General features: G+C 44.2%; 1 protein-coding gene across 1 annotated transcript; it reads right to left on the reverse strand.

Moving 5' to 3' along the window:
• Positions 1–20081: 20081 nt before the first annotated feature.
• LOC136464161 (probable protein phosphatase 2C 25) lies at positions 20082–22845 on the reverse strand. The gene is made up of 5 exons (XM_066463117.1): positions 22678–22845; positions 22081–22507; positions 21040–21404; positions 20610–20846; positions 20082–20525 (listed from the first exon to the last, which is right to left on the reverse strand). Exons 2-5 carry the CDS (start codon positions 22394–22396, stop codon positions 20265–20267), a joined length of 1179 nt encoding a protein of 392 aa, XP_066319214.1. The 5' UTR covers positions 22397–22507; positions 22678–22845; the 3' UTR covers positions 20082–20264.
• Positions 22846–27241: the final 4396 nt, after the last annotated feature.

Raw genomic sequence — 27241 nt, forward strand, 5'->3', positions numbered from 1 at the left:
GAGCGTCTCCAGAAGATGCTAAAAGGAGCAAGCATTGTCCCGCTTACTATCTCCGAGTACTCTGTCAACAACCCACCTCTAGCTGTAAGTCATTTTCTCTTTGTGCGGGTACTTTCTGTATTTCTTTTGCTATATCCATTTTTGCTTAATTTTCCTTGTCTTGTTGTTTTATTCTTTTCGTAGGAATTGGGGCGCAACTTTGTTGACTCGATCCCCCTTGACGTTCTCCCTGCCATGGTGAATACTAGGGAGAACCTTGCTGGGGCTTCTGTAACCAATAAGTTCCCAATCACCACAGTGTTTCCTGGAGTTTCTTCCAGAGTTGTTGATGTATATGAAGAATATGTTCCTCGTCCAGTCCTTCGAGGTCCTCGTAGTGTCTCGAAGAGGGGCCGAGTGGATGGTTCTAAATCTGGTTTACCTACTTCTAAGAAGTCTCGCCAGCCAAGTACTCATCCAGGTACTCTAGTTGTAGCTAGCATGCTCTTAGGTGAGCATATTAATACACTATGTCCCTTTGCCTTCTTGTTTTTGTCTTGAACCGAGTTCTTTTGTTCTTTTTTCAGCTGGCGCTATGGTGGCCTTGGTCGAGACTGAGGAAGAAGAGGATGATGTGCCCCTTATCATGCGGCGGTGAGTTGTTTTCTTATTTCCCTGCACTTGAAATCTTCTTTTTGTTTTGACTTTGGTTTGATCTTTTTGTAGTAAGCGGTCATCGGGTATGAGCTCTTCTGAGGCTCCTGCTCCGGGTTCTTCTATAGCTCCGGAGCCGTGTTCTTCCATAGCTCTGGTACCGAGTTCTTCCGGGGCTCCGGTACCAGCTACACCGCTCCTACCGCTGAGTGGCGAGGATGTTTTTGCTGCCGTGGTTCCTCCTGTGAGGTCTTCTTTTTGTTTTACGAAGAAGAAGATAGCCGGGTGAGTGGATTCTGGTTTCATCTCTTTGCTTCTATTCTCCTTTTCTCTTGTTCTCATTGGCGAGTTTCTTTATCAACTTTTAGGCCTTCGTCTTCTCTCGTCCCTCCGTCGACTTCTTGCCAGCCCTCTGTTATGCCACCGAGTACTAAGCCTTAGGACTCGCAGCGCACTGTTGGTGAAGTGGTTGTGGGGGTGACAAGGCTTTCTGGTGACGATGCTGCTGCTGACTTGGTTGCTCCGGAGGTGACCATGGCCATTGCGGTGGACTCATCTAGGGAGGTAGCCAGGACTTCCCATGATGTGTCCTTGACCTTGTCTTCTCTACATCGGCCATCTTCTCCCTCCGCTCCTCTTTCTACTGAAGATGTGGTTCATCAATTTGATGCCACTCATCGGTTGTCAGAGTTGACCGCTTCTTGGGGAGACTTCGCAACCTTTGCAACTTCTTTTGGAGAAAAACTCCAAGTAAGTTTTTTGAAGTTCTTTCTTTGGATGTTCATCTTTCTCCTGTTCTTATGCCTTTTTTCTCTCTTTCTTTTTGTTCAGTCCTTCTCTTGGGACCATACCGGCTTCTTCTTCTCATCGGAAACCAAGAAGAAGTTGTCTTCTGAGTTGAGCGCCCTGAAGGCAGAGCTAGATCTCTGCTAGGCCGAGATGGAGGCTAAGCGCCAAACACATCAGAAGGAGGAACAAGGTCTTCGTGCCCGGGTTGTTGTAGGCCGAGAAGCAGAGGGATGCCGCTATCTAGGAGGCTTTAAAGAATTCAGAGGCCATGAAGAACTTGGAGGCCATGAAGAAGGAGTGCAACGGTATTACGGGTTCTTTTTGTTTCCTTCTGCATTCAAACTCTTCTTTCTACTGACTTGTTGTTTGTTGCCTTGTCCAGCTCTCCGAGTTGAAAAGCAGAAGCTCTTGGAGGGCGTTGATGAAATGAAGACTCTTGTTCGTTCTAGTCACAACAAGGCTGAGGAGGTAATTACTCATGCTGAGGAAGAACTTGCGCTTGCTAAGTTGATTAGGCGTGGAGCTGATAGAGATCTTGTGCAGGCCCAAAAAACTATTGAAGACTTGTCTGGCAAGTTGGCGACGGCTACTGAAAACTGGAAAGCTTTGTGGAAATCCTTTCGTTCAGTAGCCGACGTTCTTCGAACTCCAGCGGATGATGGGCAATCTTGGGCTCAGTTAATTCCTTCGAATTCTGACTCGTTTCCAAGAGTTCATGAAGAGGTGCGCCCAACTGTGTACCAAGAATGTCCTGGCCTAGGTCCGGGTTCTTGCTCCAGCGGCTCCTTTGTCCAAGATAGCAGAGGAAGCCGATAGTCAAGAATACATTGATGCCGTTGAGAGGATGGAGCCTGAGGTTGAAGACTTAGCTAGTAGAATTGTAGATAATCTTAATATTGTTATCTCTTCTCCTGATGATGACGCTTGATGTATTTGACCTTTATGCCTGTGCCTTGTAATATGACATTATACTTCTTTTTGAATGAAGATTTTTTGTTGATGTCTTCTTTGCCTGGATGCCTTGTTTATTCCTTGGATGATTTGTCCAATTGGTCAGAGTTACTTGACTTGCCGAGTACTTTGTCTTGCTTTCGTTTTTGCCTTGTAAACAACTCTGCGCGCTATCTTGACAAACTTTCTTGATTTGTCGAGTACTTTTATGTCCCATGTAAACAACTCGTTATATATAGATCTTTTGTGTTGACAACCTTTCTTGATCTGTCGAGTGCTTGTCTAGTCTTCTTTTGTGCCATGTAAACAACTCATTATATGTAGATCTTTGTGTTCTTGGGTATCTCTAGTGTAGCCCCCGAGCCTCTTGCTATTTGGAACAAGTAGCTGGAGGGTCTTGTCTTGAAATTGCTGTGGTCTATGCTCAGGCTTAGTTTCAGTCGTTTTGCTTTTTGTTTCGGGTGTTAGCTTGTTAGCTACCCTCATCGGCGGGCTCAAGCATCTTTTCAGCTATTTTGCTTCAGCCGGGATGCTCAGGCGTATTTTTAGTCATTTTGCTTTTTATTTCGGGTGTTAGCTTGTTAGCTACCCTCATCGGCGGGCTCAAGCATCTTTTCAGCTATTTTGCTCTCGGCCGGGATGCTCAGGTGTCTTTTCAGCCATTTTGCTTTTTATTTTGGGTGTTAGCTTGTTAGCTACCCTCATCGGCGGGCTCAAGCCTCTTTTTAGCTATTTTGCTCTCGGCCGGGATGCTTAGGCGTCTTTTAAGCCATTTTGCTTTTTATTTCGGGTGTTAGCTTGTTAGCTACCCTCATCGGCGGGCTCAAGCATCTTTTTAGCTATTTTGCTCTCAGCCGGGATGCTCAGGCATCTTTTCAGCCATTTTGCTTTTTATTTCGGGTGTTAGCTTGTTAGCTACCCTCATCGGCGGGCTCAAGCATCTTTTCAGCTATTTTGCTCTCGGTCGAGATGCTCAGGCGTCTTTTCAGCCATTTTGCTTTTAAGAAACAACTCAGGGAAAGCCATGATGAGACATATGTTTGTCGAGAAAGAATCATCTTTATTGATCATGAATATTGATATGTCACAATGATACATATGTTTTTGGTGAGCGCTATCTTTGTTGATCATGAACGTTGATCTCTTGTGTCTTGTATACATATTTTCCCTTGAGTTGTTTTCATGCTTAGAATCTTCATAGCTGACTGATGTGCCATGTATTGTTGACTTCTTTTCCATCTTCAGTTATGAGCTTGTATGTGCCCGGTCCGATGACTTTTGTGACAATAAAAGGACCTTCCCATGGACTGAGTAGTTTGTGGCGTCCATCAGTTTTTTGTATTCTTCTTAGTACTAGGTCTTCGACTTGTAATGATCGAGACTGGGTATTCTTGTTGTAGTGGCGCCTTAGTCCTTGGAGGTATCTTGCTGATTGCAGGGTAGCAGTTTACTCTGACTTCTTCTGTACTATCGAGTTCTAATCTTCGGGTGTGTTCTGCTTCTCTTTCGTCGTATTGCTCTATCCTTGGTGACGTCCAGATCAAGTCTGCGGGTAGTACGGCTTCTGATCCATACACCAGGAAGAAAGGTGAGTATCCGGTGGCTCTGCTTATTTGAGTCCGTAGCCCCCATACAACCTTGGGTAATTCTTCAATCCATTTTGATCCCATAGTCTACTAGTTCTTCATACAGTCTTGGTTTTAATCCTGCTAGTATGAGTCCATTTTCCCTTTCTACCTATCCATTGGCCTCTGGGTGTGCGACTGATGCATAATCTATTTTGAAACTGCAGTCCTGTGCCCAACTTTGGAATTCTGTGGCCGTGAAGGGAGAACCCAAATCTATGATGATTTGATTGGGCATGCCGAAGCGGTGCATAATGTCTTGGATGAACTCGACTGCTTTGGCTGCGCTGTATTTTGCTAGTGGTTTGAATTCAATCCATTTGGTGAACTTGTCAATTGCCACGAAGATGTACTCGAATCCGCCTTTTTCTTTCTTGAGAGGTCCTACTTGATCTAGCCCCTAGCAGGAGAAGGGCCAAGCAGGTGGTATGCAGATGAGGTTGTGGGCTGGCACATGAGCCTGTCTTGCGAACATCTGACAACTTTTGCATCTTCTAACGAGTTCTTCTATGTCTTTCAAAGCGGTTGGCCAGTAGAAACCAGTGTGAAATGCTTTGCCGACTAGTGTTCTTGAAGCGGCGTGATTTCCGCAGCAACCTGAGTGTATTTCGTCTAGGATTTGTTTGCCTTCTTCAAATGAGACACATTTTAGGAGTACTCCTGATAATGCGGCTCTTTTGTATAGCTTGTCCCCCACTAGGACATAGTTTTTGCTTCTACGAACTACTCGGGTAGCTTCCTCTTTATCTGCTGGCAACTTATTTTCTTTGATATAATCAATAAAAGCCTGTGTCCATGAAGTGTTGATTACCAGAATCTGGTTGCCTTTGGCTATGAGTTCTGGGGTTTTCTCACTGGGTTGTTTGATAGAAGGAGCTGATAACTCCTCTATGAATACGCCTGGTGGGACCTTTGCCCTGTATGATCCAAGCTTGGCGAGGACATCTGCTGCAATGTTGGAATCACGTAGGACATGTAGAATTTCTAATCCTTGGAAATGTTTTTCGAGTTTTCGGATTTCAGCGCAGTAAGCACCCATGTTTTCTTTGGTGCAATCCCAATCTTTGTTGACTTGGTTGATGACTACTACCGAATCACCGTATACGAGTAATCGCTTGATTCTGAGGGTAATTGCCACTCGTAACCCATGGATGAGAGCTTTGTATTCTGCTTCATTGTTGGTAGCTTGCCATAATATCTAAAGGACATACTTGAGTTGTTTTCCGTCCGGAGAAATTAGGAGGACGCCTGCACCGGCTCCGCCTAGCTTGAGTGATCCATCAAAGTACATCTTCCAATGATCAAGGATGGTGCTTGACATGGGTTGTTGAATTTATGTCCATTCGGTAACAAAATCAGCAAGGGCTTGAGATTTAATTGCTTTTCGCGGGGTGAAATCGATGTTGAGAGCACCGAGTTCAACCGTCCACATAGATATGCGCCCTGTTGCATCTCTGTTGTGTAAGATGTCTCCAAGTGGGAAATATGTCACTACGGTAATCTTGTGGCTTTTAAAATAGTGACGAAGCTTGCATGAAGTGATCAGAAGTGCGTAGAGTAGTTTTTGCACATGCAGGTACCGGATTTTTTATTCTAACAGTACTTCGCTGATGTAGTACACTAGGCGTTGTACTTTATACACGCGCTCTTCTTCTTCTCTTTCTACTACTGTCGTCGTGCTGACTATAGTAGAAGTTGCTACAATGTATAGCATCATGTCTTCGTCTTTCTTTGGAGGTGTGAGGACTGGTGAGGAGGTGAGGTATGCCTTAAGTTTCTTGAAAGCTTCATTGGCTTCTTCCGTCCACTCGAACTTGTCTGTCTTCTTTAGTAGTTTAAAGAAAGGTAACCCTTTTTCGCCGAGTCTTGATATGAAACGATTGAGTGCTACCATGCAGCCTGTTAGTTTTTGTACATCTTTGACGCTTCGAGGAGGGCCCATCTCTGTTATGGCTCAAATTTGCTTGGTGCTTGCTTTGATTTCGCGATGACTGACCAAGAATCTGAGTAGTTGTCCTGAAGAAACTCCGAATACACACTTGTTTGGGTTCAATTTCCACCTTCACCTTTTTAGATTCTCGAAGGTTTGTTTTAAGTCTTCAATCAGTGCATCTGGGTTCTTTGTTTTTACAACCACGTCATCCACATATGCTTCTACGTTTTCGCTGATCTGATCACCAAGGCATGTTTGGATAGCTCTTTGGTAAGTGGCTCCAGCATTCTTGAGTCCAAACGACATGGTCTTGTAGCAGTAGGCGCCGAACGGAGTGATGAAAGATGTCTTGCTTTGGTCCTATTCTTTTAATGTGATCTGGTGATATCCGGAATAGCAATCAAGAAAGGATATTAGGGCAGATCCTGCTATTGAATCAACTATTTGATCAATGCGTGGTAGCCTGAATGGATCTTTCGGGTAGTGTTTGTTGAGATCTGTGTAGTCGACACACATGTGCCACTCATCCGTATTCTTTTTCTGTACTAGAACTGGGTTTGCTAGCCAATCTAGATGAAGGATCTCTTTGATGAATCCAGCTGCCATTAGCTTTGTGATTTCTTTTTTTATCGCTGCCTTCTTGCCAGGTGAGAACCGTCATAGTCATTGTTTTATAGGCTTGGAGCCTTTATTGATATCAATTATGTGCTCAGCCAGCTCTCTTGGGACACCTGGCATGTCGGCCGGCTTCCAAGCGAAGATATCTCTATTGTCGCTGATGGTTGTTGTTTTTGAGGGATCACCGGTGCCCAGGTCGATTTGCTTGATGTCGACTTCTTTTGGCGGTGCTAGGATGCTTGGCTTTTTAGCCGGTATCTCTAGTTTTTCTTGGCTTATTTCTACAGCAATAGTGGCTATTTCTTTTCTTCCATCGTTTGCCTGTGCTCTTGCTGCAATTTGAATTGCCTGAACATCACGGTCAAATGCGCGCTTTAAATCACTTTGGAGAGAAAGGACACCGTTAGACCCTGGCATCTTAAGCAGTAGGTATGGATAATGTGGTATTGCCATGAATTTTGCTAGCGCTGGGCGCCCGAGGATTGCATGGTATGATGAATCGAAGTCCGTAACCTCAAACTTGATGAACTCTGTACGATAGTTCGAGGGAGTTCCAAAAGTAACTGGTAGAGTAATTTGTCCGAGTGGCATGGCTGTCTTGCTGGGTACTATTCCATAAAAAGGTGTACTTGTTGGTGTAATCATCCCGGCGAGTTGTAATCCCATCTTCCTTAGCGTTTCTGAAAAGATGATGTTGAGTTCGGCTCCCCCATCGATTAGTACCTTGGTGATAGTCATACCAGCAATAGTTGGATCTAGAACCAGTGGGTAATGGCCTGTGTTTCCTACGCTGGTCCATTGGTCTTCTCTTGAAAATTGGATTGGATACTCTAACCAATTGAGATATCTTGGTGTAGCAGGTTCTGCTGCCATGATGGTTCATAACGCTAGTTTTTCTTGATGTTTGCTTCTGGAATCTAGAACCCCGACAAAGATTACTGCCACTGTCCCTCTGGATTTTTGGAATCCCTTGTCTTCATGGTTGTCTCCTTCTTTTTTCTGATTGTCTTCTTTATTGTTTCCCTTGCTATCTTTTCTAGTGTATCTTTCGTTGAAGGTGTAGCAATTTCCGATGGTGTGCTTTCCATTGGGGTGCAAGGGGCAACGTATGTTCTCAATGTCATCATATCTTCTAGGCTTGGTAAATTTCTTTGATTTGTCAGCCATTGCTACTGTGTTGTCTGGACCATGTTTTCTCTCCTGATGTCGGTTGTTTCGAAGGTTTTGCCTGTCCGGGTTGTCTCTGTTGTTTCTATCCGGGAATCTTTCTCTTGTTTTTTCCTCTGCAGTAATCATCTTTTCCACTGTCCGTCTGAATTCTTCATTGTTTCTTGGGTTTTCTTTGCAGAAGTCTTGAAATTGCCACCTAGCCATGATTCCGTGTGAGAAAGCTTCGATTACTTCTCATTGGGTGATGTCATGTACTTGAGCTCATAGTTCGCCAAATCGTCGATAGTAATTTCTTAGACTTTCCCCTCCCTTCTGCTTGAGTCCTTTTAACTCTGCGTGGGTGGTTGGATGTGTAATAATTCCCACAAAATTTTCACAGAAAGCTCTTTGCAAGTCTTCCCAATTTCTGATTGATCCTGGATTCAATTTGTCAAACCATTGAAGTGGCATGGTTTCTAGGGCCATGGGAAAGAACAAGGTTTTGATGTCATCATCTCCTCCGGCCAATTCAATCGATTGTGAGTAAATCCTAAGCCATTGTTTTGGTTCGGTCTTGCCATCATACTTGGAGTGGTTGGATGGCTTGAACTTGTGAGGTAGTTGTATTGAAGCAAGTCTGTTTGCAAAACAGGGGAATCTATCATGCGTTCTAGCTTCTGTATATTCTGATTCTGTGCCCCCTTCTTGCCAACTGTCATCTTGGTGAGAGTAGTTCTGCGTGGCTGTCCGAGTAGGTGCTTTGCTTCTGGCCTTTCTTGGTTGTTCGACTCGGTTGTTTTGACTATGATTTCTTCGGCTCTCTCCGTTGTGACTTCCGCTTGGTCCAAGTCTTTCGAAAGCGGACTTCCTTTGATTTTGATCTTCCTATTCATGAGATGTTGCCCTTCCATCGTGTGTCCTAAAGACTATTGATCGGAGAAAGTCTCGGAGCTGTTCTTGTTTTTCATTGGGATATGAGGTCACCCTAAGTTCTTCTAGTGCTTCTCGGATCTTATCGTAGGGTGTATTCGCTGCTCGTCCTTCTTCGACCTCTCATTCTGATTTTCTTCTATTGTACTCGGCTAGGTCTTATTCATATTTGATCCAAGTGTCCTTTCGCTGCTTAGCACGGCGTTGACGTCCTTGTTTCAATTTGTTCTTTATTTCTCTCACTTGCCTCTGACTCTCAGTCTCACCATCGTGCCCCTGGATAAATGGTGATATGTTGGATTCGGATTCATCTAAAGACCTCACATCGGGTACTTCTAGGGGGATCAATGGTGATTGAGGACGGTGAATCATGAATACTTCTCTAGCGTGAGTTGTTCTGTCATCGTCGTTGATTTCTGTACTGCTAGAGCTGTTGATAACTTCAGTAGAGGTTTCAAGGTCATAGATCAAATCTCCTTCTTGGTAGGGTAGAGTTGCTGTTGTCGTATTGTCGACTAGTTGGGTGCCGTCATCCTCAGGAACGGTACCTGGCCAGTGAACGATGCAGTCTTGAGATGTTATAGTTAAAACGAGACCTTCCTGGGCTCCCCTTAGTGGCATTCAAAGCACGGGATAGGTGGATTCTTCGGGCCATGTCTGATAAGATGTCGCCATGCTGTGGGGTCCGAACGGAAGAGGACCCAACTTTTTTGAAGTACTCTGAGTGTACTCCGAGTAGTATTCTTGATAGGTTGACGTCAGGTTCTGGAGCTTTGTCAGAAAAGAACTCGGTTTTCTGAAAGAACTCGGATAAGACTTTGTCTCAGAAGCGGAACTTGAGTTTGAATCGAATGCGTGAAGTCACAGAATTCGAGTTGGATTGGACATTACGAGCTGCATGAATCTTCCGGCAAGCTGATCTGTCATTGTCGCCGAAATGGAAAAGTCCTGATGATGATCCAAATCTTCGAGGAGACGGCCTTGGAGCTTGCCATCGTCGCCTGCCTCGTAGATTCATGAACCAAAGATGAAGGTTGATCCCGTCGAGAAGATCATTTTGGTGAGGCCCGTCGAGCTCTCGGATGCAAAGTCGCCGAAAGCCCCTACCTGGCACGCCAGCTATCGATGTTTGACCACCGATAGCTTGCCACGGGGGTCCCCGGGGCAGTATGTTCGGGCTTCAGCGTATGCGGAACTCGACGGTTAATGCAAGAGACATTCGATTTATCCTGGTTCGGGCCCTCGATCTTTGATCGAGTAATAGCCCTACGTCCAGTCGGCGTTAGCCTTTTGCGTTGGATTGATTATAAAGTGTTGTGTTGTACAATTGTTCTCTGAACTCCCGATCCAAGGAGCCCTGCCCTCCTTTATATAGTCAGGAGGCCAGAGTCCTAGTCGGTTTACAATGAGAGTTCCTAGTAGGATTACAGAATAATACTACTACTAAGATTACATGGGAAGAATCCTTGTTAGGCTAGTTCTTCTCCCTTCCTTGCGGGGTATCCGGTGGGTCCCACACCGACAACCTCCCCCTCCGCGGTGCGTCGACCTTGGTGCTTCTCCTCGTAGTACAGATCCAGGAGGTGGAACGGCTCCATCCTATAAAAAAGAGCAAGCAATTGTAAATAAATAATAAGATAGCAAAACAAATAAAGTACCATGCATATAGAATTAAACAATTTAACAATTAGTGCACTAACTATTGACCAACTGTAGTAGCTAGAATCTAACATGCACCTGACTAAGCGGCTAGTGGCATGTACGTGAGTTGTGCCCAAGTCTACTGCATTTGCCACATTGGTTCTGCTCGGGGTCAGGAAGAAAGGGGTTGCTCTCCCTCGTCTCGTTCTACCAGAAACCTAGTCCATGACCATCTTGTGCCTCGTCCTCTTCATGGTTCCACATTTGTCCCAACATGTACCTAGATCCGCAATGTACTTCAGCCCAGTGTATTGTCGCCACTGCCCCTCGTCTAGGTAAGGCTAGAAACGGAGTGACCAAGTAAGTACAAAGCTGTCAACACTGAACTCCCATGGTATATTGATCTCATAGTCAAAGTTGCAATGCCAAGATGCTACAATATAATGAGAACACAGAAAGTGGTACTGCCTTATTCTCCCACATCTGCATGAAAAATCACTAAGTACCACAATATAACTCCTTGATGGCTGGACCTCACCATCAAATGTTGTACCACCCCTTTCCATGACCTGGTACTTGCCTGTGTTGTGGTCAAAACAAAACTCGACATCATGTGTGCAAGCCCTTGCCTTTGCCTTCTAAAGATGTCGGTTAGGTTTAGGTGCCCATGACTGATTCTTGCTCCGTAGTGTCATTGCTTGAGTGTGCCTCTCATTAAACCATGCAACTAGCCTATAGAAGGTGAATGATACGATAGCATTGACGGGCATGGCATGTATACCCTTAAGCCCACTGTTAAATGATTCAGCCATGTTGCTAGTCTGAAACTCGTACCTCCATCCACCATCGTCATATGCTCGTGTCCATTTCTTAGGTTCCCTCAACAATCCTCTCAGCCACTGCCTACCTTCTGCATTTGTTGCCATTTTTAGCTGCTCCAACTTCTCCTCAAAGAATGGCACCTCAAGCATGCGAGCAACCTCCTCAAATAGCGAAAAGTTATCCATCGAACCATCCTTCTAGAATAAATTATCGGCGAGGTGCCGAGTGCACCAACGATGGTGCGAAGGTGCATACCCTGAAATCTGCTCCTACACGGTACTAAGTATACCCCGGTGTCTATCAGATATGACACCAACCTCCCTGCCAGGGCCTATGACATGTATCCAAACAAGTCGCAAGAACCATCCCTAGTTGTCTTTGTTCTCCCTCTCCACCAAAGCAAACGCTAAAGGAACCAATGTGTTGTCTGTGTTATAGGAAATGGCTACCAAGAGTGTGCCCATGTACTTGCTAAGCAGAAAAGTACCATCAATGGATAACACTGGACGACAGTGCCTAAAGGCCTCAACGCACTAGGGAAAGCACCAGAATGCACAGAAAATTATCTACCTCCCATTCTTCCATTCATTCGGCTTCGGGATGCACTCGTAATGCATGCCTAGGTTAGCTACTTTCATTGTATTAAATAATGCTGGCAACATCTCATGCCTCTCCTCCCAATCCCCATATATCATCTTCCAGGCCCGTTGTTGAACCCTCCATGCTTTTCCATACTTTATGTCATAATGAAATATTTTCTAAGTCATCTCCATAATTGTCCTGACCTTCAAGTTGGGCTGACCCTTCAATATTGAGTACAGAGTTATAGCAATGAGGGTAGAAGTCAACTGTCGATGCTTCTGGTTTAGATCTTTCTCGGCACAGGTCTTTTACGTCTCACATAATATTCTTGTAACCACCTTCTCAATGTTGGCAAGTCCTTGAAGAGTAGGCCCTTCTGAATTTCCACATTGTCATCAGCCTTAGGAGCCTCTAGCAGCTTGTCATCTCCTCCTTCTCCATAAGCATGTTGAGAATGACTAAGGTCGCTGAATTCATAAACTAGTGGATCACGATCAGGACAAAAATGTCTGATGAGCTCCATTTTTTGTTCGCTCAAAGCTGCAACTGGGCGGTCATCATCAGAATCAACGGCTCTTGCTGTTCCATAAGGCTCCTCATCATCCTCAATATTAACATCCACACTGTTAGAGGCTATAAACCCTAGGTCCACATTGATTGATGGAGGCACAGGATGACAACCATGATTATCCGGATTGTCTCCTGCATTTAAAGCACAAATATGGAGAGAATTGAGACAAAGGAACGCAATAAAGGAAGAAAAAGGAAAGCCAAAGTGCTACTACGTCACTTACTTGGATGATTCTAGGTCAAAGGGATCTCCTGAGGGCAAGAAGCAACATCATCGGCACATATTCCAACCTCATTCAGGGCGGATTGAGCATCGGGTACCACAACCACATCTTCCACATCCACCTCGTAGTTGGGTAACGGAGGCTCAGAAGGTGCTAGATTCTCCGGTTCTGGTGAGAACCCACGAGGGGGTGAATACCATGAGGGGTGGGATCATTGGACAACTTCTGCACAACCAAATCCAAACATTGAAACTCGTTCTTCATGACAGTTTTGACATATTTGTCCCATTGAGTCTTTGATGCAATTGGGACCAACCGCCTAAAAATTGTCCCTGACTTGCCATGGTGAAGTACCCCCTCAACTAAGATGGCATCTTCATTTGAATTGCATTTAAGCTCGTCACGAACCCTAGCAAACAACTCACAAAACAATGGTCGATCATCAAATATCACTCGCACCCTTTGCATTCCAACAAAACGGACATTCACAAACTCATATGCCTCCAGACTTCCTCCATGATATAGGGTGACTACGTTGTCCATCTAGTTGGTATGCACAACAACCAAGTTATTAGGGGTATATTATTATAAGATGACTAACCACAATATCTAACTACATTTGCTAACTAAATTACCCAACTATCTACCTAAACAAATAAGTATCTAACTGTCTATCCCTCTAACAATATAAGAGATTTTCTAACTACACTTACTAACTAGCTAACTAAATTAATAAGTAACTAACTACCTAATTATGTTTCTAACAATCTAATCTAACTAAATAAGCTACATAAATATATTCCTAAGTCAATAATGTAACTAAATAAATAAGTATCTATCTACCTACCTATGTAATTAAATTTGCTAACTAAATTTGCTAAATATTCTAAATAAATTACTAACTAAATTATCTAAAGTAGATTAACTAATTTAACTTAAAAAATTTACCTTGCTGCAGGCACCAGAGGGGCCGGGGTGTAGAGGAGTGGGGCGCCGATGGGGCAGGGGGCGCGGGGGCCGGAGGCCGGCCGGCCGGCGGGACCTCCTGCGAGCGGTGGCGGGTCGCCCTCACCGTCGGACAGCGCGGAGGAGGAGGGAAGGGGGCGATGAGGGCGGCCGGGATGGGGGCGCGGCCTGCCCAGGCAGCCGCGGGCTGCGAGGGCACCGGTGGGGGGCGGATGGCGGTGGTGACGATGGTGGCAGTGTGGTTGGCCGAGACGAGCGTGAGAGGGAGAAAGAGAGAGAAGTGGCGCTGGTTTGGGCCGCATATAGGGTTAATACCTCGGCGCTACAGATCGTAGCGCCGAGCTCGACGCCGTGATCCTGGCACTGAGGTGTGTGCCACGTAAGCGCCAGATCGTCGTCCACGCAAAATAGGGCCAGGCACCTCGACGCCGTGAGTTATGGCGCCGAGACGTGTAACCTTGACGTCGTGAATCACGGCACCGATCCCTATGGTCCAAAGCTGAGTTTACGTCGCTTAGGGGTCTAAACCTGATTTTTTTTTTCAAAAAAAAGGGTCAAATTGCAAAAAAAATTGGGAGTCTGGCACCATCCTCGGTGCTGTCGATGCCGGCAGCCCTGTCGTTGCAACAACCACCATCACCAACTGCCGAGGTACGACAATGGCGTGGGCGCTGGCGCGGCCACCGACGTGGCGCATGCGTCGATGAAGAGCAAGCCCAAAAAGATCCCGCAGCGTGGCCTCGACGTGGCGCAGCTCGAGAAGCTGCGGATCAAGGAGCAAAAGAAGATGGAGGGAGTCGCTGCCATGTCGATGTCGAGGGCCACGCACCTTTAAAAAAAGGAGTTTTACCTCTGCTTTTATAGAAAGCAACAGAAATATATGGTACATGCTGGGGTTACCAGCTACAAAAGAGCATCAACAGAATCACAACCCTATTATAGAGACTATATTTCTACGATGTCAGACTCAGAATAGGCGCTGGGCTGGAAGTTCTTCATCCACTTCATGATATCATCCTTAGCGAGATCAAAGAGCTTCCTGTCTTCCTCCTTTAGCAACAGCCTCCACTTCTGCATTAAGAATATAGCACAATAGATGACATCAGAAGGAGCTTTAGGAAAATTTTTCTCTATCGCCATCTTGTTCCTTGTCGTCCAGATTGTCCAAGCAAATCCTGCAAACATGAATATGATCATTCTACTAGGAAAGGGTCCCTTGCCCTGAATCCAGAAACTAAACTCCCCTATAGACTTTGGAGAACGCAGGTTGAAAACCTCCTCAATCACACGCCAAACAAACTTAGCAATGTGATATTTAAAGAAAATGTGATCCACCATTTCAGAGTTCCCACACACACAGCAGCCCCTGCTGCCTTTCCACCCCTTTTGATCAGACTTTGTGCAACCTGCAGTTTGTTATTAAAAATCTGCCACAAGAAAACCTTGATCTTTAATGGCAGTTTGGCTTTCCAAATGTAACTAGCCATTTTACTAGCTACCCCACAATCAGTTAAGAATCGATATAGTGATTTAGTTGAGAATTTCTTATTACTTTCAAGAGCCCAGATAACTGAATCCCGGTTAGAATTTAAATTGACAGCATGAAGTTCACCCACCAGCTCCAACCTTCTGTTATATTCACTCACAGATAAAGTTCTCCTGAACTCTATCCCCCATTGGCCTTCATCTAGACAATCTGCCACAGAACTATTAGGCTCTCTCACCATCTTGAACAGATCATCATATGAAATGCAGAGAGGTACTTCATGTAACCAACAATCTAACCAGAACTTGCAGTGACATCTATCTCCAACTCTAAAGATAGCCCCCCACTTAAAAAGATGTTTGACTTTATGTTAGAATAAAAAAAACTCCCCTCAGGCATATATTTAGCCTTAACCAATTTAAACCACAACTCATCTGGTTCTTGAAAGAGTTTCCAAATCCACTTAACCAACAAACAATCATTCATGGTTCTTGTATTTATGATGCCTAGACCCCCCTGGTCCTTAGGCCTAGTAACCATCTCCCATTTTTGTCATATAATACTTGAAATTGCCAACGGTCCCTTGCCAAAGGAACTTTGCCCTAATACTATCCGTTTGTTTATGTACCCCATCCTGGAGATAATATAACCCCATACAGTAGATAGGAATACTACTCAAACAAGAATTAGTGAGAATATGTTTACCCCCAGAAGTTAAATGCTTCCCTTTCCAAGGGTCCAATATCCTAAAAATTTTCTGAACAATATGACTAAAGCCAGAGCTATAGTGATCTGAGAGTCACTCACAGGAATCCCCAAGTACTTAACAAGTAAATCTCCCAAAACACAATTCAGTTTGTTGGCCATAAGTTCTTTCTCCCCTTGAGTAACCCAAAAACAAAAACTTCACTCTTATGAAAATTAAATTTCAGCCCAGATAACCATTCAAAGCAGTATAGTACCAATTTCAAATTAATTATAGATTGCTCTGAACCGTCTATCATCAGAACAGTATCATCTGCATACTGCGTGAGAGATCCCCCTAGGGATAAGATCATCCAAAACCCCTTTAATATGATTTTTTGGACAGCCTTTTCTATCATTACCCCTAGAGCATCAGCTACCAGGTTAAAGAGAAGAGGGGATAGTGGATCCCCCTGTCGAAGTCCTCTATAAGTTCTAAAGTAGGAGCTTCTCTCCATTAACATTCACACACACTCTACCCCCTTTAACAGTATCCATGACCCATTTGATCCATTAAGAAGGGAACCCTCTCCCTTCCAAAATCTTCTCAAAAAAAATCCCATCTCACCCTGTCATATGTCTTCTCAAAATCAATCTTTAAAATCAAACCTTTTCTCTTAGACTTCCTCATCTCATGTAAGACTTTATGTAGCACCACCACTCCTTCCAAGATATTTCTCCCTTTTATAAATCCAGTTTGGTTTCTCCCAATACACTTTTGAGCAATAGGAACTAGTCTATTAGTGAGAACCTTGGTAAACCATTTGTAAACCACATTGAGCAGACAAATAGGTCTGAACTGCTTTATAGTGTTAGCCTCTTTAAGCCTTGGAACCAAGGTAATCACCCTGTAATTAAGTCTTTTCATGTCCAACAGACCAGCCCAAAAATCCTGAAACATTGCCATCAAATCCTTCTTGATTAATTCCCAAAAATTATTGTAGAAAGTGACTCCAAAGCCATATGGACCAGGAGCAGAACACTCTTTCATCTCCATTATAACAGATTTAATCTCCTCCAGACTAAAAGCTTTAATCAAGTCAGCTTTATCCCCATCATCCAGAGTTAAACTAGATGGCCAAAAAATGCCCCCTAGCCTCAAAAAACAGGCATCATTATGTCCAAACAAACCCTTGTAATATTCTACCACATGAGCAGTCACCTCCTTTTGTCCTCTGATTTCTCCATTATCTGTCTCCAAATATGCAATATTATTCTTCCTCCTTCTCCCATTAGCAAACTGGTGGCAACACTTAGTGTTAGCATCACCTTTTAGAATCCAATTATCACCAACACTTTGTTTCCAGTATATTTCTTCCAATTTGTCCATTTCCTCTAGCTGTTTCTCCAAATCAATCCTCTCCTCCCGTTCCAAGATATCTAATAGTCTGCTTTCAGCAAAAGAGTCAATTTCCTGCATTCTCTTGGTTATACTTTGTTCTCCCTTTGTGAGCCAACCAAATTCAGGTTCCACCCTTTTAAAAACTTCCTAAGAGCTTGCAGGCACCCATGCCACTTGTCCAAAGAGTAAGTTTGGTCACTAAATTTGGCCCTGACTTCACTCCATTTATCAGAAACCATCTTGTGGAAACCATCACTGTGCATCCATTGTTCTTGAAAGAAGAAGTATTTTAGCCTGGGGTTCCCCTGTTCCCCAGAGTCCAAAATCAGGGGGCAGTGGTCAGAGCCCACCCTAGCTTTTGACCAAGCAAAGCATTTGGGAAACCTGTCCTCCCAATCATTAGTAGCTAGAATTCTATCTAATTTCACCTGAATAGGATGCTTCTGTTTATTAGACCAAGTAAATTTAGCACCTGATATAAAAAGCTCCCTTAGATGAAATCTCCCAATGAAGTCATTGAACAAAGTCATCAATTTCTGGTCCCCTTGACCAACATTCCTTTCTTTATCACTTCTAATCAGATTAAAGTCGCCCCCAAACAGGATAGGTAAAGATTCCTTTCCACAAAAATCAGACAGTTCTTGTAAGAAATCACCAGAATGCTCATGCTGGGCAGGACCATAAACATTAACCATCTAGAATCTAAAATTTTTAATCCTATTCCTAATCAGAGCAGCCAAAAAATAACTAGCCAACTCTACTTGTTCAAATTCCAAATCATCATTCCTAATACCCAAGATCATACCCCCTGAGTGACCTCTAGCTGGAGACCATCTCCAACTAAAATCCTTGTTACCAGCCATTTCTTTCAACTCCCAATCTCCAAAGTCTTGTTTAATAGTCTCTTGTAGGGCAACAATGTCTAACTCCTCTTGTAGAATGTGATCCCTAACTAATTTTCTTCTGTTGTATTTCCCTACGCCGAGGAACGACGCAGATATCAACAAACCAATTTTGTTTCATACTCGGAAGGTCAACCACAGAAGCAATCTTCTTAATAAGACAGGTTATGGAGCAGTTTTGAGAGCAGAAGAAGGACCTCCACTTGGTTTTCATTGACTTGGAGAAGGCTTAGGACAAGATACCGAGAAATGTTATGTGGTGGTCTTTGGATAAACATAAAGTCCCATCAAAGTACGCGACCCTCATCAAGGACTTGTACAACAATGTTATGACTGGTGTTCGAACAAACGATGGTAACACAGATTGCTTCCCGATTAAAATTGGACTTCATCAAGGGTCAGCCTTAAGCCCGTATCTCTTTGCCTTGGTAATGGATGAGGTTACCAGGAACATACAAGGGGATATTCCTTGGTGTATGTTGTTCGCTGATGATGTAGTGTTAGTGGACGAAAGCCAGGTGGGAGTAAACAGGAAACTAGAGTTATGGCGGCAGACCCTTGAGTCTAAAGGTTTTAGATTGAGTAGAACTAAAACCGAATACATGAGATACGACTTTGACGGAGCTATACACGAGGAGGGAGATGTGAGTTTGGAAGGTCAAGTAGTGCCTAAGAAGGATACCTTTCAGCATCTGGGATCGATGCTACAGAGGGATGGAGATATTGATGCGGACGTTAGCTATAGAATCAAAGCAGGGTGGATCAAGTGGCGACAAGCTTCTGGCATTCTCTGTGACAAGAGGGTACCACAAAAGCTAAAAGGCAAGTTCTATAGAACGACGATTAGACCGGCTATGTTGTATGGAGCAGAATGTTAGCCTACAAAGATTCGACATGTTCAACAACTGAGTGTTGCAGAAATGCGTATGTTGCGATGGATTTGCAGTCACACAAGAATGGACCGAGTTTGGAACGATGATATACGTGATCGCCTAGAGGTAGCACCAATTGAAGAAAAGCTTGTCCAACATCGGTTGAGGTGGTTTGGCCATGTCCAAAGAAGACCTCTAGAGGCACCAGTGCATTGTGGAGTCCTAAGCCAAGCTAATAATAATATGAGGAGAGGTAGAGGAAGACTGAAATTGACATGGGGGGAGGTAATAAAAAGAGATTTGAAAGTTTGGGATATACCTAGAGATCTATGTTTGAATAGTACTTGGAAAGCAGCTATTGAAGTGCCTGAACAGTGACTTGGGGCTCTTGGTGGGTTTCAACTCTAGCCTACCCCAACTTGCTTGGGACTGAAAGACTATGTTGTTGTTGTTGTTGTATTTCCCTAGGCCTCTGACATTCCAAACTGAAATCCTCATTATGAAACTTGTATTGGTGTTATATATGCTACCAGAAATTGTCTACTGGAGCCTTTGTTTACCGTTTGTGCAATTTTCAAGGACATGGCCCGTACAGATGTCTTGCAGTCATGGTGTTCGATAAGTCTGAGAATGAACAACGGGTATTAGTTATTAGTATGTACAGTCCAGTTGCCAATGTGCTATAACATGGCTATTAATCTCGGGAACTTTGCTTTTTTTAGATTAAATGTCATTTTAATGTCAGTGTTTAATTTTATAATATTGTTATGTTATTGTGCGATCTATGTATTTTAATATAAAAATTTTGTTATCTCGTGGCAACGCACGGGCACGATACTAGTAAAGAAAAAAGAAAAAAGTCTCCTCCAATTTCCGCAGTCGTATCCGCTCTCCATCCAGCTTTTTCTCATGAGATCGAAATTTCCATCCATCTTTTTCCAATGAGATTGAAATTATTGGACACATGAGTAAATTAAGAAAAAAAGTTTCAAGGTGAGAAAATTGTAAGGGACAAAGAAACTATTAAAAGAGGTTAGGTTTGTCAAAAATAGTTCAAGGTTCCAAATGCAAAATTGTTTAAGAAATTAATAAAGAAAACTATTAGAGGGAAATAAATTGATGTTGCTACTTATTTTGTTAACTTGCTAAACATATTAGTTTAGTAAGTTAATTTTAGAAAACACCTAGAGTTGCTCATATAAACTCCTAATCGAGCTATGATACCGCAAAACCTAATGTTGAAGCAAACAAATTTCAGCCACTCACTAGTGCACAAAGCATTTCCCGCATCATCAATATTGTTAAGCATCGCACAACAGCATGCATAGCCTCTTATTTCGAGCAAATCAGACATTGCAAAAGTGCCATGAAGTATTGTACTTGGTACTCAGCAAAGGCAAAACTAAAAGGCAAAGCCTGGTAAAGCATAACACTCAGATAGTCAGATGCTACTTGAATGCCGTACATCAAAATTGTGCTGCTCAATTAGTTGTGAGATGATATGGCGGTTATCCCTGAGAAACTTGAAGGGCCAACTGAATCAACAAAACCACGGACTGAAAGTTCTGGCACAGAAGTATCCCTCTCTTGCAGTAATCCATGTTCTATGTAAACAACAACTACTGTAATGTCATCGTGGAAGAAGCGGCGAACTCCCTTTTCAACTTTCCTGAGGTCATCATACCTCATTTCCCTCTTCTGCGCAGCTTGTTTCAATGCTGCCCTTACCAGCCTCTTTGCGATTCCCTATCAGCATTGGGGGCATTAGATTTAAGTAAGTCTTTCTACAAAGAGAACAAACCATTTGACAGTTAGGTGTTGAAGACATACTCTTCGTGGATTGCTGTGGACAATTTCAACGGCCTGTTGATTTGTCAACTGCTCCCAAAGACCATCAGATGCAAAAATAATAAATTTATCTTGTGGATTAAGCACCCTTGTACAGATAGATGGCTCTGCTGTAAGAACAGGCCGGCGGAGAGGCTCCGAAAGGCGGAAACGAGTAATAGAGGGATCAAGAGCAAATTCTCGCCTCTTCAAGTAAGCATCCCCAATTGTCCTTGAAACCTATTAGAAAAAAATCAGGAAACATGATCAAAAGGGTATCATTAATTTTGGCAAGATATTCTCTTTTTTTTTAAAAAAAAAAGGTAAAATATTACCTGTATGTCACTAACAGACATAAAGCTGCAAGTTATAATATTTAACGTTTCCTTAGGCTAAGAAAGATATTAAGATGCAGTAACTGTTGTTCACCAACCTGAATTATGCCCTTGATGCGCCAAACACCATGCTTGAGAACAACAATTTGAGAATCATCTGGATGACGGGATATAAGTTCCTGCCTGACCTCCTCCATACTTGCATTATGATCTCTTGTGAGTGGTTCAGCCACGATCTTGTTTGATCTACCTAGACAGCCAATTACAGCCCTGGAATCACCTAGATTAGCCACATATAGTGTCCCTCTCCATATGACACCAACTAGACAGCAGGATCCAACCGCAGCAATCAAAGGCTTTATAAAACATGTTCTCCGCACAAGTGTCAAGAAGCCTTCCTCAGTAGCAGAAACCGCACTCCGAACTACATCCTCAGATATTGTTCCATTTTCCTGAGCAAGTCCTACAAGATAGGACAGCAGAGGATATTATTATAGCGCAGTGGAGAAAACAGGATCAGTCAGAGTATGCTTGCCATTTGCAATGATAAGAAAGGTCACAGTAGCCACAGGTGCTCAGCAGCACCTCAACGACAACAAGTGAAGTCAATCTGCCAGAATTACACAACATAAAGTTGAGCAACTGAACACAATTACACAACAAGAATCTACCTAATCTGCTATTGCAAAGGACCACGAATACTGATAGCTCGTCCAATGATCAGAATCCACTCAGTCACTGGAAAGAGTATTGCACTGTCCATTGCTCTGCTCATGAAACAACAGCATGCTTAATAAGTGGAAAGTAATCCAACATGTACTGCGCTTAGGAAAACAGCACTCATCAAATTTCTCATTTTTCAAACATACAGATTGATGTTCCAAAAACAAAAGTAACATGTGCGTGAGCCCTTGTAAGTGCTCAATTAAAAAAAACATGTTTCAGGCCTCGTAAGTGCCCACTTAAAAAACGGAAGCACAAAACTTAAGTGCGCAGAGCTAACAATCACAGATGGCTATTAGCAGTAAAAAAATACAAAATCATTAATCATCACACTAAAAAATGAGACCTACAGGGAAAAAAAATCATCATCACCATTATTACAAGTGAATTGAGTTATTCCGAAGGCTGCTACTTACGGATGAGGTGTGCGAAGAGGTGGTCAGATATGAAGCGGGAGGCCTCAGCGCCGCCGTGACCGTCGTAGACGCCCACGAATGTTGCGGCAGAGCCTGTCTCTACTTGGCTGTGGTCCTCCAACGCCTCGTTGGCCTGCACGACGGCAAACGAGAACTCACCCGCCGCGTGGCGCCCGAGGTCCCGCGACCACAGCAGGTCGTCGGCGACGCCGCGGCCGTTATCGCTGCCGCCGCCGTCCTCATCCTTCCTCGTACGCGCGCACCTCCGGACCGGGCCCAAGCACGCGGACGCAATCTTCGTCAACCACGACCACATCCCTCATTTCCCACCTGACTCGCCGCTCCTCCCCGAACCCCAGAACCGCCGCACCGGATGGGGTCTCTTATTAGCACCACGAATTCGCCCCTCTTCCTGGCAAAATTACACCTGTAACATGACGAAATTAGACTTTCAAGGCCGATCCCCCAGTCGTTGCTTATATAATTAAACACAACATCCAGCAAGGGCTACAATTTGTTCTTTATTCAGATTGCTTCTCCTCGAAGCACGAGAATTGCAGAATGGAAGAGAGAACTCTCGGAAAGTCAGAATCTTACGGAAACGGCCGCTTATTAGTGCAATGATTGGAATTCACGTTTAGGAAACTAGACTAGAGAAACTATCGGCTCGCGGAGATTTCGACTTTGGAAGCTCGGATCGTCAATGAGGTTGTAGCGAAGAAGACCCAGGAGTTTTTGGTTTGGAGAGGTGGAACAGGCTTTACAGGCGGCGGCTCAGCGTGAGTTTTGCAGGGGACCGGATCAGCAGATCTATTTATAGAGCCGTTTAGTTAGAACGACCCTGAGGTTGAGGTTATTTACGAGGGTGGCAGCCTGTAGAAATGTGCGAAAAAAAAGTGCACCGAAAAAGCAAAAGCGCGCACCTGTGACCGCGACTGGAATCGTCGGATTGGAGAGGGCTTGGGCCTTTGACTCTCTGGTTTGGTTTATGTGGTCATGAGCTCATGGCTATTGGCTCATGGGAGTGCACGAATTATTTCAACCGCTCACGCTGTTCGCTCACGTTGAAATTTGGCTTACGTTGATGTTTATATTAAATTACTGTGAGAGAAAAATACTATTAGTTTGTTGAAAATTACTGCTAAAATAGTGAGAGAAAAATGTTTGCTGTGCTCTGATTAGGTCACGTACACTCTCACCTCTGATTAGTCCCACCTATGCGTCAGTCTATGCATTTCAAGCATCACCGAGTGTTTGTCGACTACAAAGCTGCACAAATAGACAGTTTGTTATCGTCTTAGGTTGAGTCACAGGTTTTGGTCCTGTTCGCGTGTCCTTAAATTTGGCTTGATCCGTTTCTTTTTTTTATCCAAAACCGTGTTTTTCTTTCACAGATTTCTCCAGATTCCTCCAAACGAATGGGGCCTTTGTTGGTCATGAATTTTATCATGCTAAACGGTGAACCTTTGTTATAAAGTGGCTTGACATGCTTTTGTCCTATAACTCTTGTATTTGCCAAATCGTACTCTACATACTATATACTACAAATGTACTCATGATGCATCGATACTGGAAGTGTACTGCTAACCGTACGTCACAAATCAATTGTTGGCGACACCTAGTATGGTCTGGTGTGGAAATATGCAGTGACAAACCAATTACTCCTAGCCATGTTCTGTACACGGAGTATGCAGTGACAAATTAACCAATTACTCGTAGCTATATACATGGAGTGTGTCCAAAATTTCTTTTTCTCTTTTAATATAAAATGGAGTTATATAGTACTAGTGCTAGATAATCTTAGCTATATATATGAGTGAGGTCATGTTTGGATCAACTAAGCCGGCTAATTGAGGACAGAGGAAGTACTAGTGCTAGATAATCTTGGCTATATATATACGGAGCCGTTCGGCCGATGATTTTTACGACTGATAAGTCGACTGATATTGTTTTGTTGTGAGAGAAAAATATTATACCATACCTATCAGTTCAAGCAAACAATGTATAGAATACTCCTAAGTTGCTAGTTGCTAAAAATAGCTCTAGCTGATCCATTATAGATCAAATTTTGAACTATTCAACCATTCAACTTATAAAAAAGCTATTAGCTAGCTCCTTTCGGCCATTGAAGCTATTAGCTAGCTCCTTCCGATGCCGCTAGAGGCCAGGATTCCTGAGTGGTTAAAGAGAATAGTTATGTAGGTCCCGCTTGCTAACATCATTATGTTGTAACCTTTCTAGTTTTAATTTAATATGTGCTCAGACAGGCTCCCCAAAAAATTGTTTGAGAAAGAGAGAAGGGCAAGGGGTCGATCCTACTTTTGTGTTTCCAAACAATGAACATAAACAGATTGTGTTTGTTTTTTATAATTGAATTGTTCGTCGATAGGGGAACTCTAGCGATTTGCTTTTAAAGGATATGGCACGAGTGTAATCAGAGATACGTATGCCTTCAAATGCACGAGACATGAGACATGGTAGAAAAACAGGAGACGAGACACGGTAGAAAAACACAAGAACACGAGAGGTATGAGAGAAAAGAGAACACTTAGTCACTTAGAGGACCCATGTGTCGAGGTGGGATCCAACAGTAGATGCCTTTGTTCTAAGGGCTTGTTTGGAACGCATGAATCGTGCAGAAATTTCACAGGAACCGGTTCAATTTTACAGGAAAAACGTAGGAACAAAAAATATATCACGCGTTCCAAACAGACCCTAAACACTCGGTCCTCCTTTACACCAGCGAATCTTCTTTAGCTGCTCCCCGCACTACTCCTGGCCTCCTGCACACATACTCCTTACACTAGCGAATCTTCTTCTTTAGCTGCTCCCTAGAACTCACATCACGACCGTGTGACGAAGGGCACAACGGCTAGGCTCCCGTGGTGCCCAAATCGCATCGAGATGGAGGCGACCAGCAGATCGGTGAGGACGATGGCCGCCAGCTTGGTGAAGATGAGAGGGACAGGCAATTCTTCAGAGCCACCATGAGCGCGCCCGGGAGCAGAACGACAGACACCATCAACACCAGAACTCCGAAGGTGACCTACGACGTGTGACGAGGCTAATGACAACAACTGCGTCGTAGCCAAGAAGCCCGAAGAGAGGTGCAGGATCGGCGACGATGGTAGGGGCGTGCCACTAGCGGAACCAGGGGGCCGTGCCCCCCCCCCCCCCCCCCCCCCCCGCATCATGTAAAAATCAAAATTTCACAACACAAAAGGTTATAATTTACCTATTTTATAAATTTGTGTATTTTTAATGAATACTAAGTCAAACATTAAAAACTATTGAGTCATACTCCCTCCGTCCCTAAATAACTATCGTTTTCGCTTTTCGAGAAGCAACTTTGACTTGACGGCCATGATGCACGTCACGACGGCGGCGAAGGGCACAACGGCCAGGCTCCTGCGGTGTCCAAACCACATGGAGATGGCGGCGACCGGTAGATCGGTGAGGATGATGGCCGCCAGCTTGGCGCAGATGGGAAGGAGAGGCAGTTCTTTAGAGCCGCCATGAGCGTGACCGGGAGCAGAATGACGGTCACCGTCAGCACTACAACTCTGAAGGCGACCTGTGGCGCGGCGTTCCAGGCGGTGACACATCGCAGCTCCGTGATGAGGCCAATGACGACAGCTGCGTCGTAGCCAAAAAGGCCGAAGAGAGCTGCAGGATCGGCCATGACGATAGGGGCATGCCACTGGCGAAACAAGGGTGCCATGAGGGGCCATCCCCCCCCCCCCCCCCCGATTTTTTTGTAATAACATAAAAAAAATTCAATTGTATAACACAAAATTTATTATTTCACCTATTTTTTATGATAAAATTGTGTGTGTTTTATGAATACTAAGTCAAACATTAAAGAGACATACTCCCTCCGTCCTAAAGATGGCAACGGGCAATATCCGCGCGGATAGTGGCTTCGCACGTCCGCGCCCGCGAGCAAAATCTCATGCCCGCACCTGCGCTTGCCACCCGCCACGGGCAGCAACCTATGCCCGTGCCCGCTATCCGCGGGCAAGGCTCGCCCGCGGGTGAAAGGTCCTAATGGCTAGAGGGGGGTGAATAGCCTATTAAAAATTTCTACAACAACACTTAACAAACCGGTTAGATAATTATGAGGCGAAGCAAGTGTTGCGCTAGCCTACTAAAATAGCAAGCCACCTACCACAATTCTAGTTTATATAGTTTCTATTCACACAAAAGTTATGACACTACACTAAATTACTGTGCTCTCAAAGGCTAACTAAAGGGCCACACTAACCAAACTAACAAGCTCTCACAACTAGCTACACTAAAGAGCTTGACAACTAGTTTGCGGTAAAGTAAAGAGAGTGAGCAATTTGTTTATACCGCCGTGTCGAGGAAAGAGCCAACCAATCACAAGAATGAATACCATTGAAGACTAATCACCTCGGAATCAAATGATGAACACAATGATTTTTACCGAGGTTCACTTGCTTGCCGACAAGCTACTCCTCGTTGTGGCGATTCACTCACTTGGAGGTTCACGAGCTAATTGACATCACACGCCAAACCCTCAAAAGGGTACCGCACAACCAACACAAGATGAGGATCACACAAGCCACGAGCAATCCACTAGAGTACCTTTTGGCTCTCCGCCAGGGAAAGGTCAAGAACCCTTCACAATCACCATGATCGGAGCCGGAGACAATCACCACCCTCCGCTCGACGATCCTCGCTGCTCCAAGCCATCTAGGTGGCGGCAACCACCAACAGTAACAAGCGAATCCCACAGCGAAACACGAACACCAAGTGCCTCTAGATGTAAACACTCAATCAATGCACTTGGATTCTCTCCCAATCTCACAAAGATGTTGAATCTATGATGGAGATCAGTGGGAGGGCTTTGGCTAAGCTCACAAGGTTACTATATCAATGCAAATGGCTAAGAGAGTGAGCTTGAGCCGGTCATGGGGCTTAAATAGAAGCCCCCATGAAATAGAGCCGTTGTACCCCTTCACTGGGCACAACACGGGGTGACCGGACGCTCCGGTCATATCGACTGGACGCCGGACCTCAGCGTCTGGTCACGCGATATGTGCCACGTGTCCCCTCTCTTCAAATATTGATCGCCCGATCTTAATGTCAAGTGATGACCGGACGCTGCAGCTCAAAGTGATCGGACGCTGAACCCCAA

This window comes from Miscanthus floridulus, chromosome 7 (genome assembly GCF_019320115.1).
Source record: "Miscanthus floridulus cultivar M001 chromosome 7, ASM1932011v1, whole genome shotgun sequence".
In the NCBI taxonomy this organism is placed as follows: Eukaryota; Viridiplantae; Streptophyta; class Magnoliopsida; order Poales; family Poaceae; genus Miscanthus; species Miscanthus floridulus.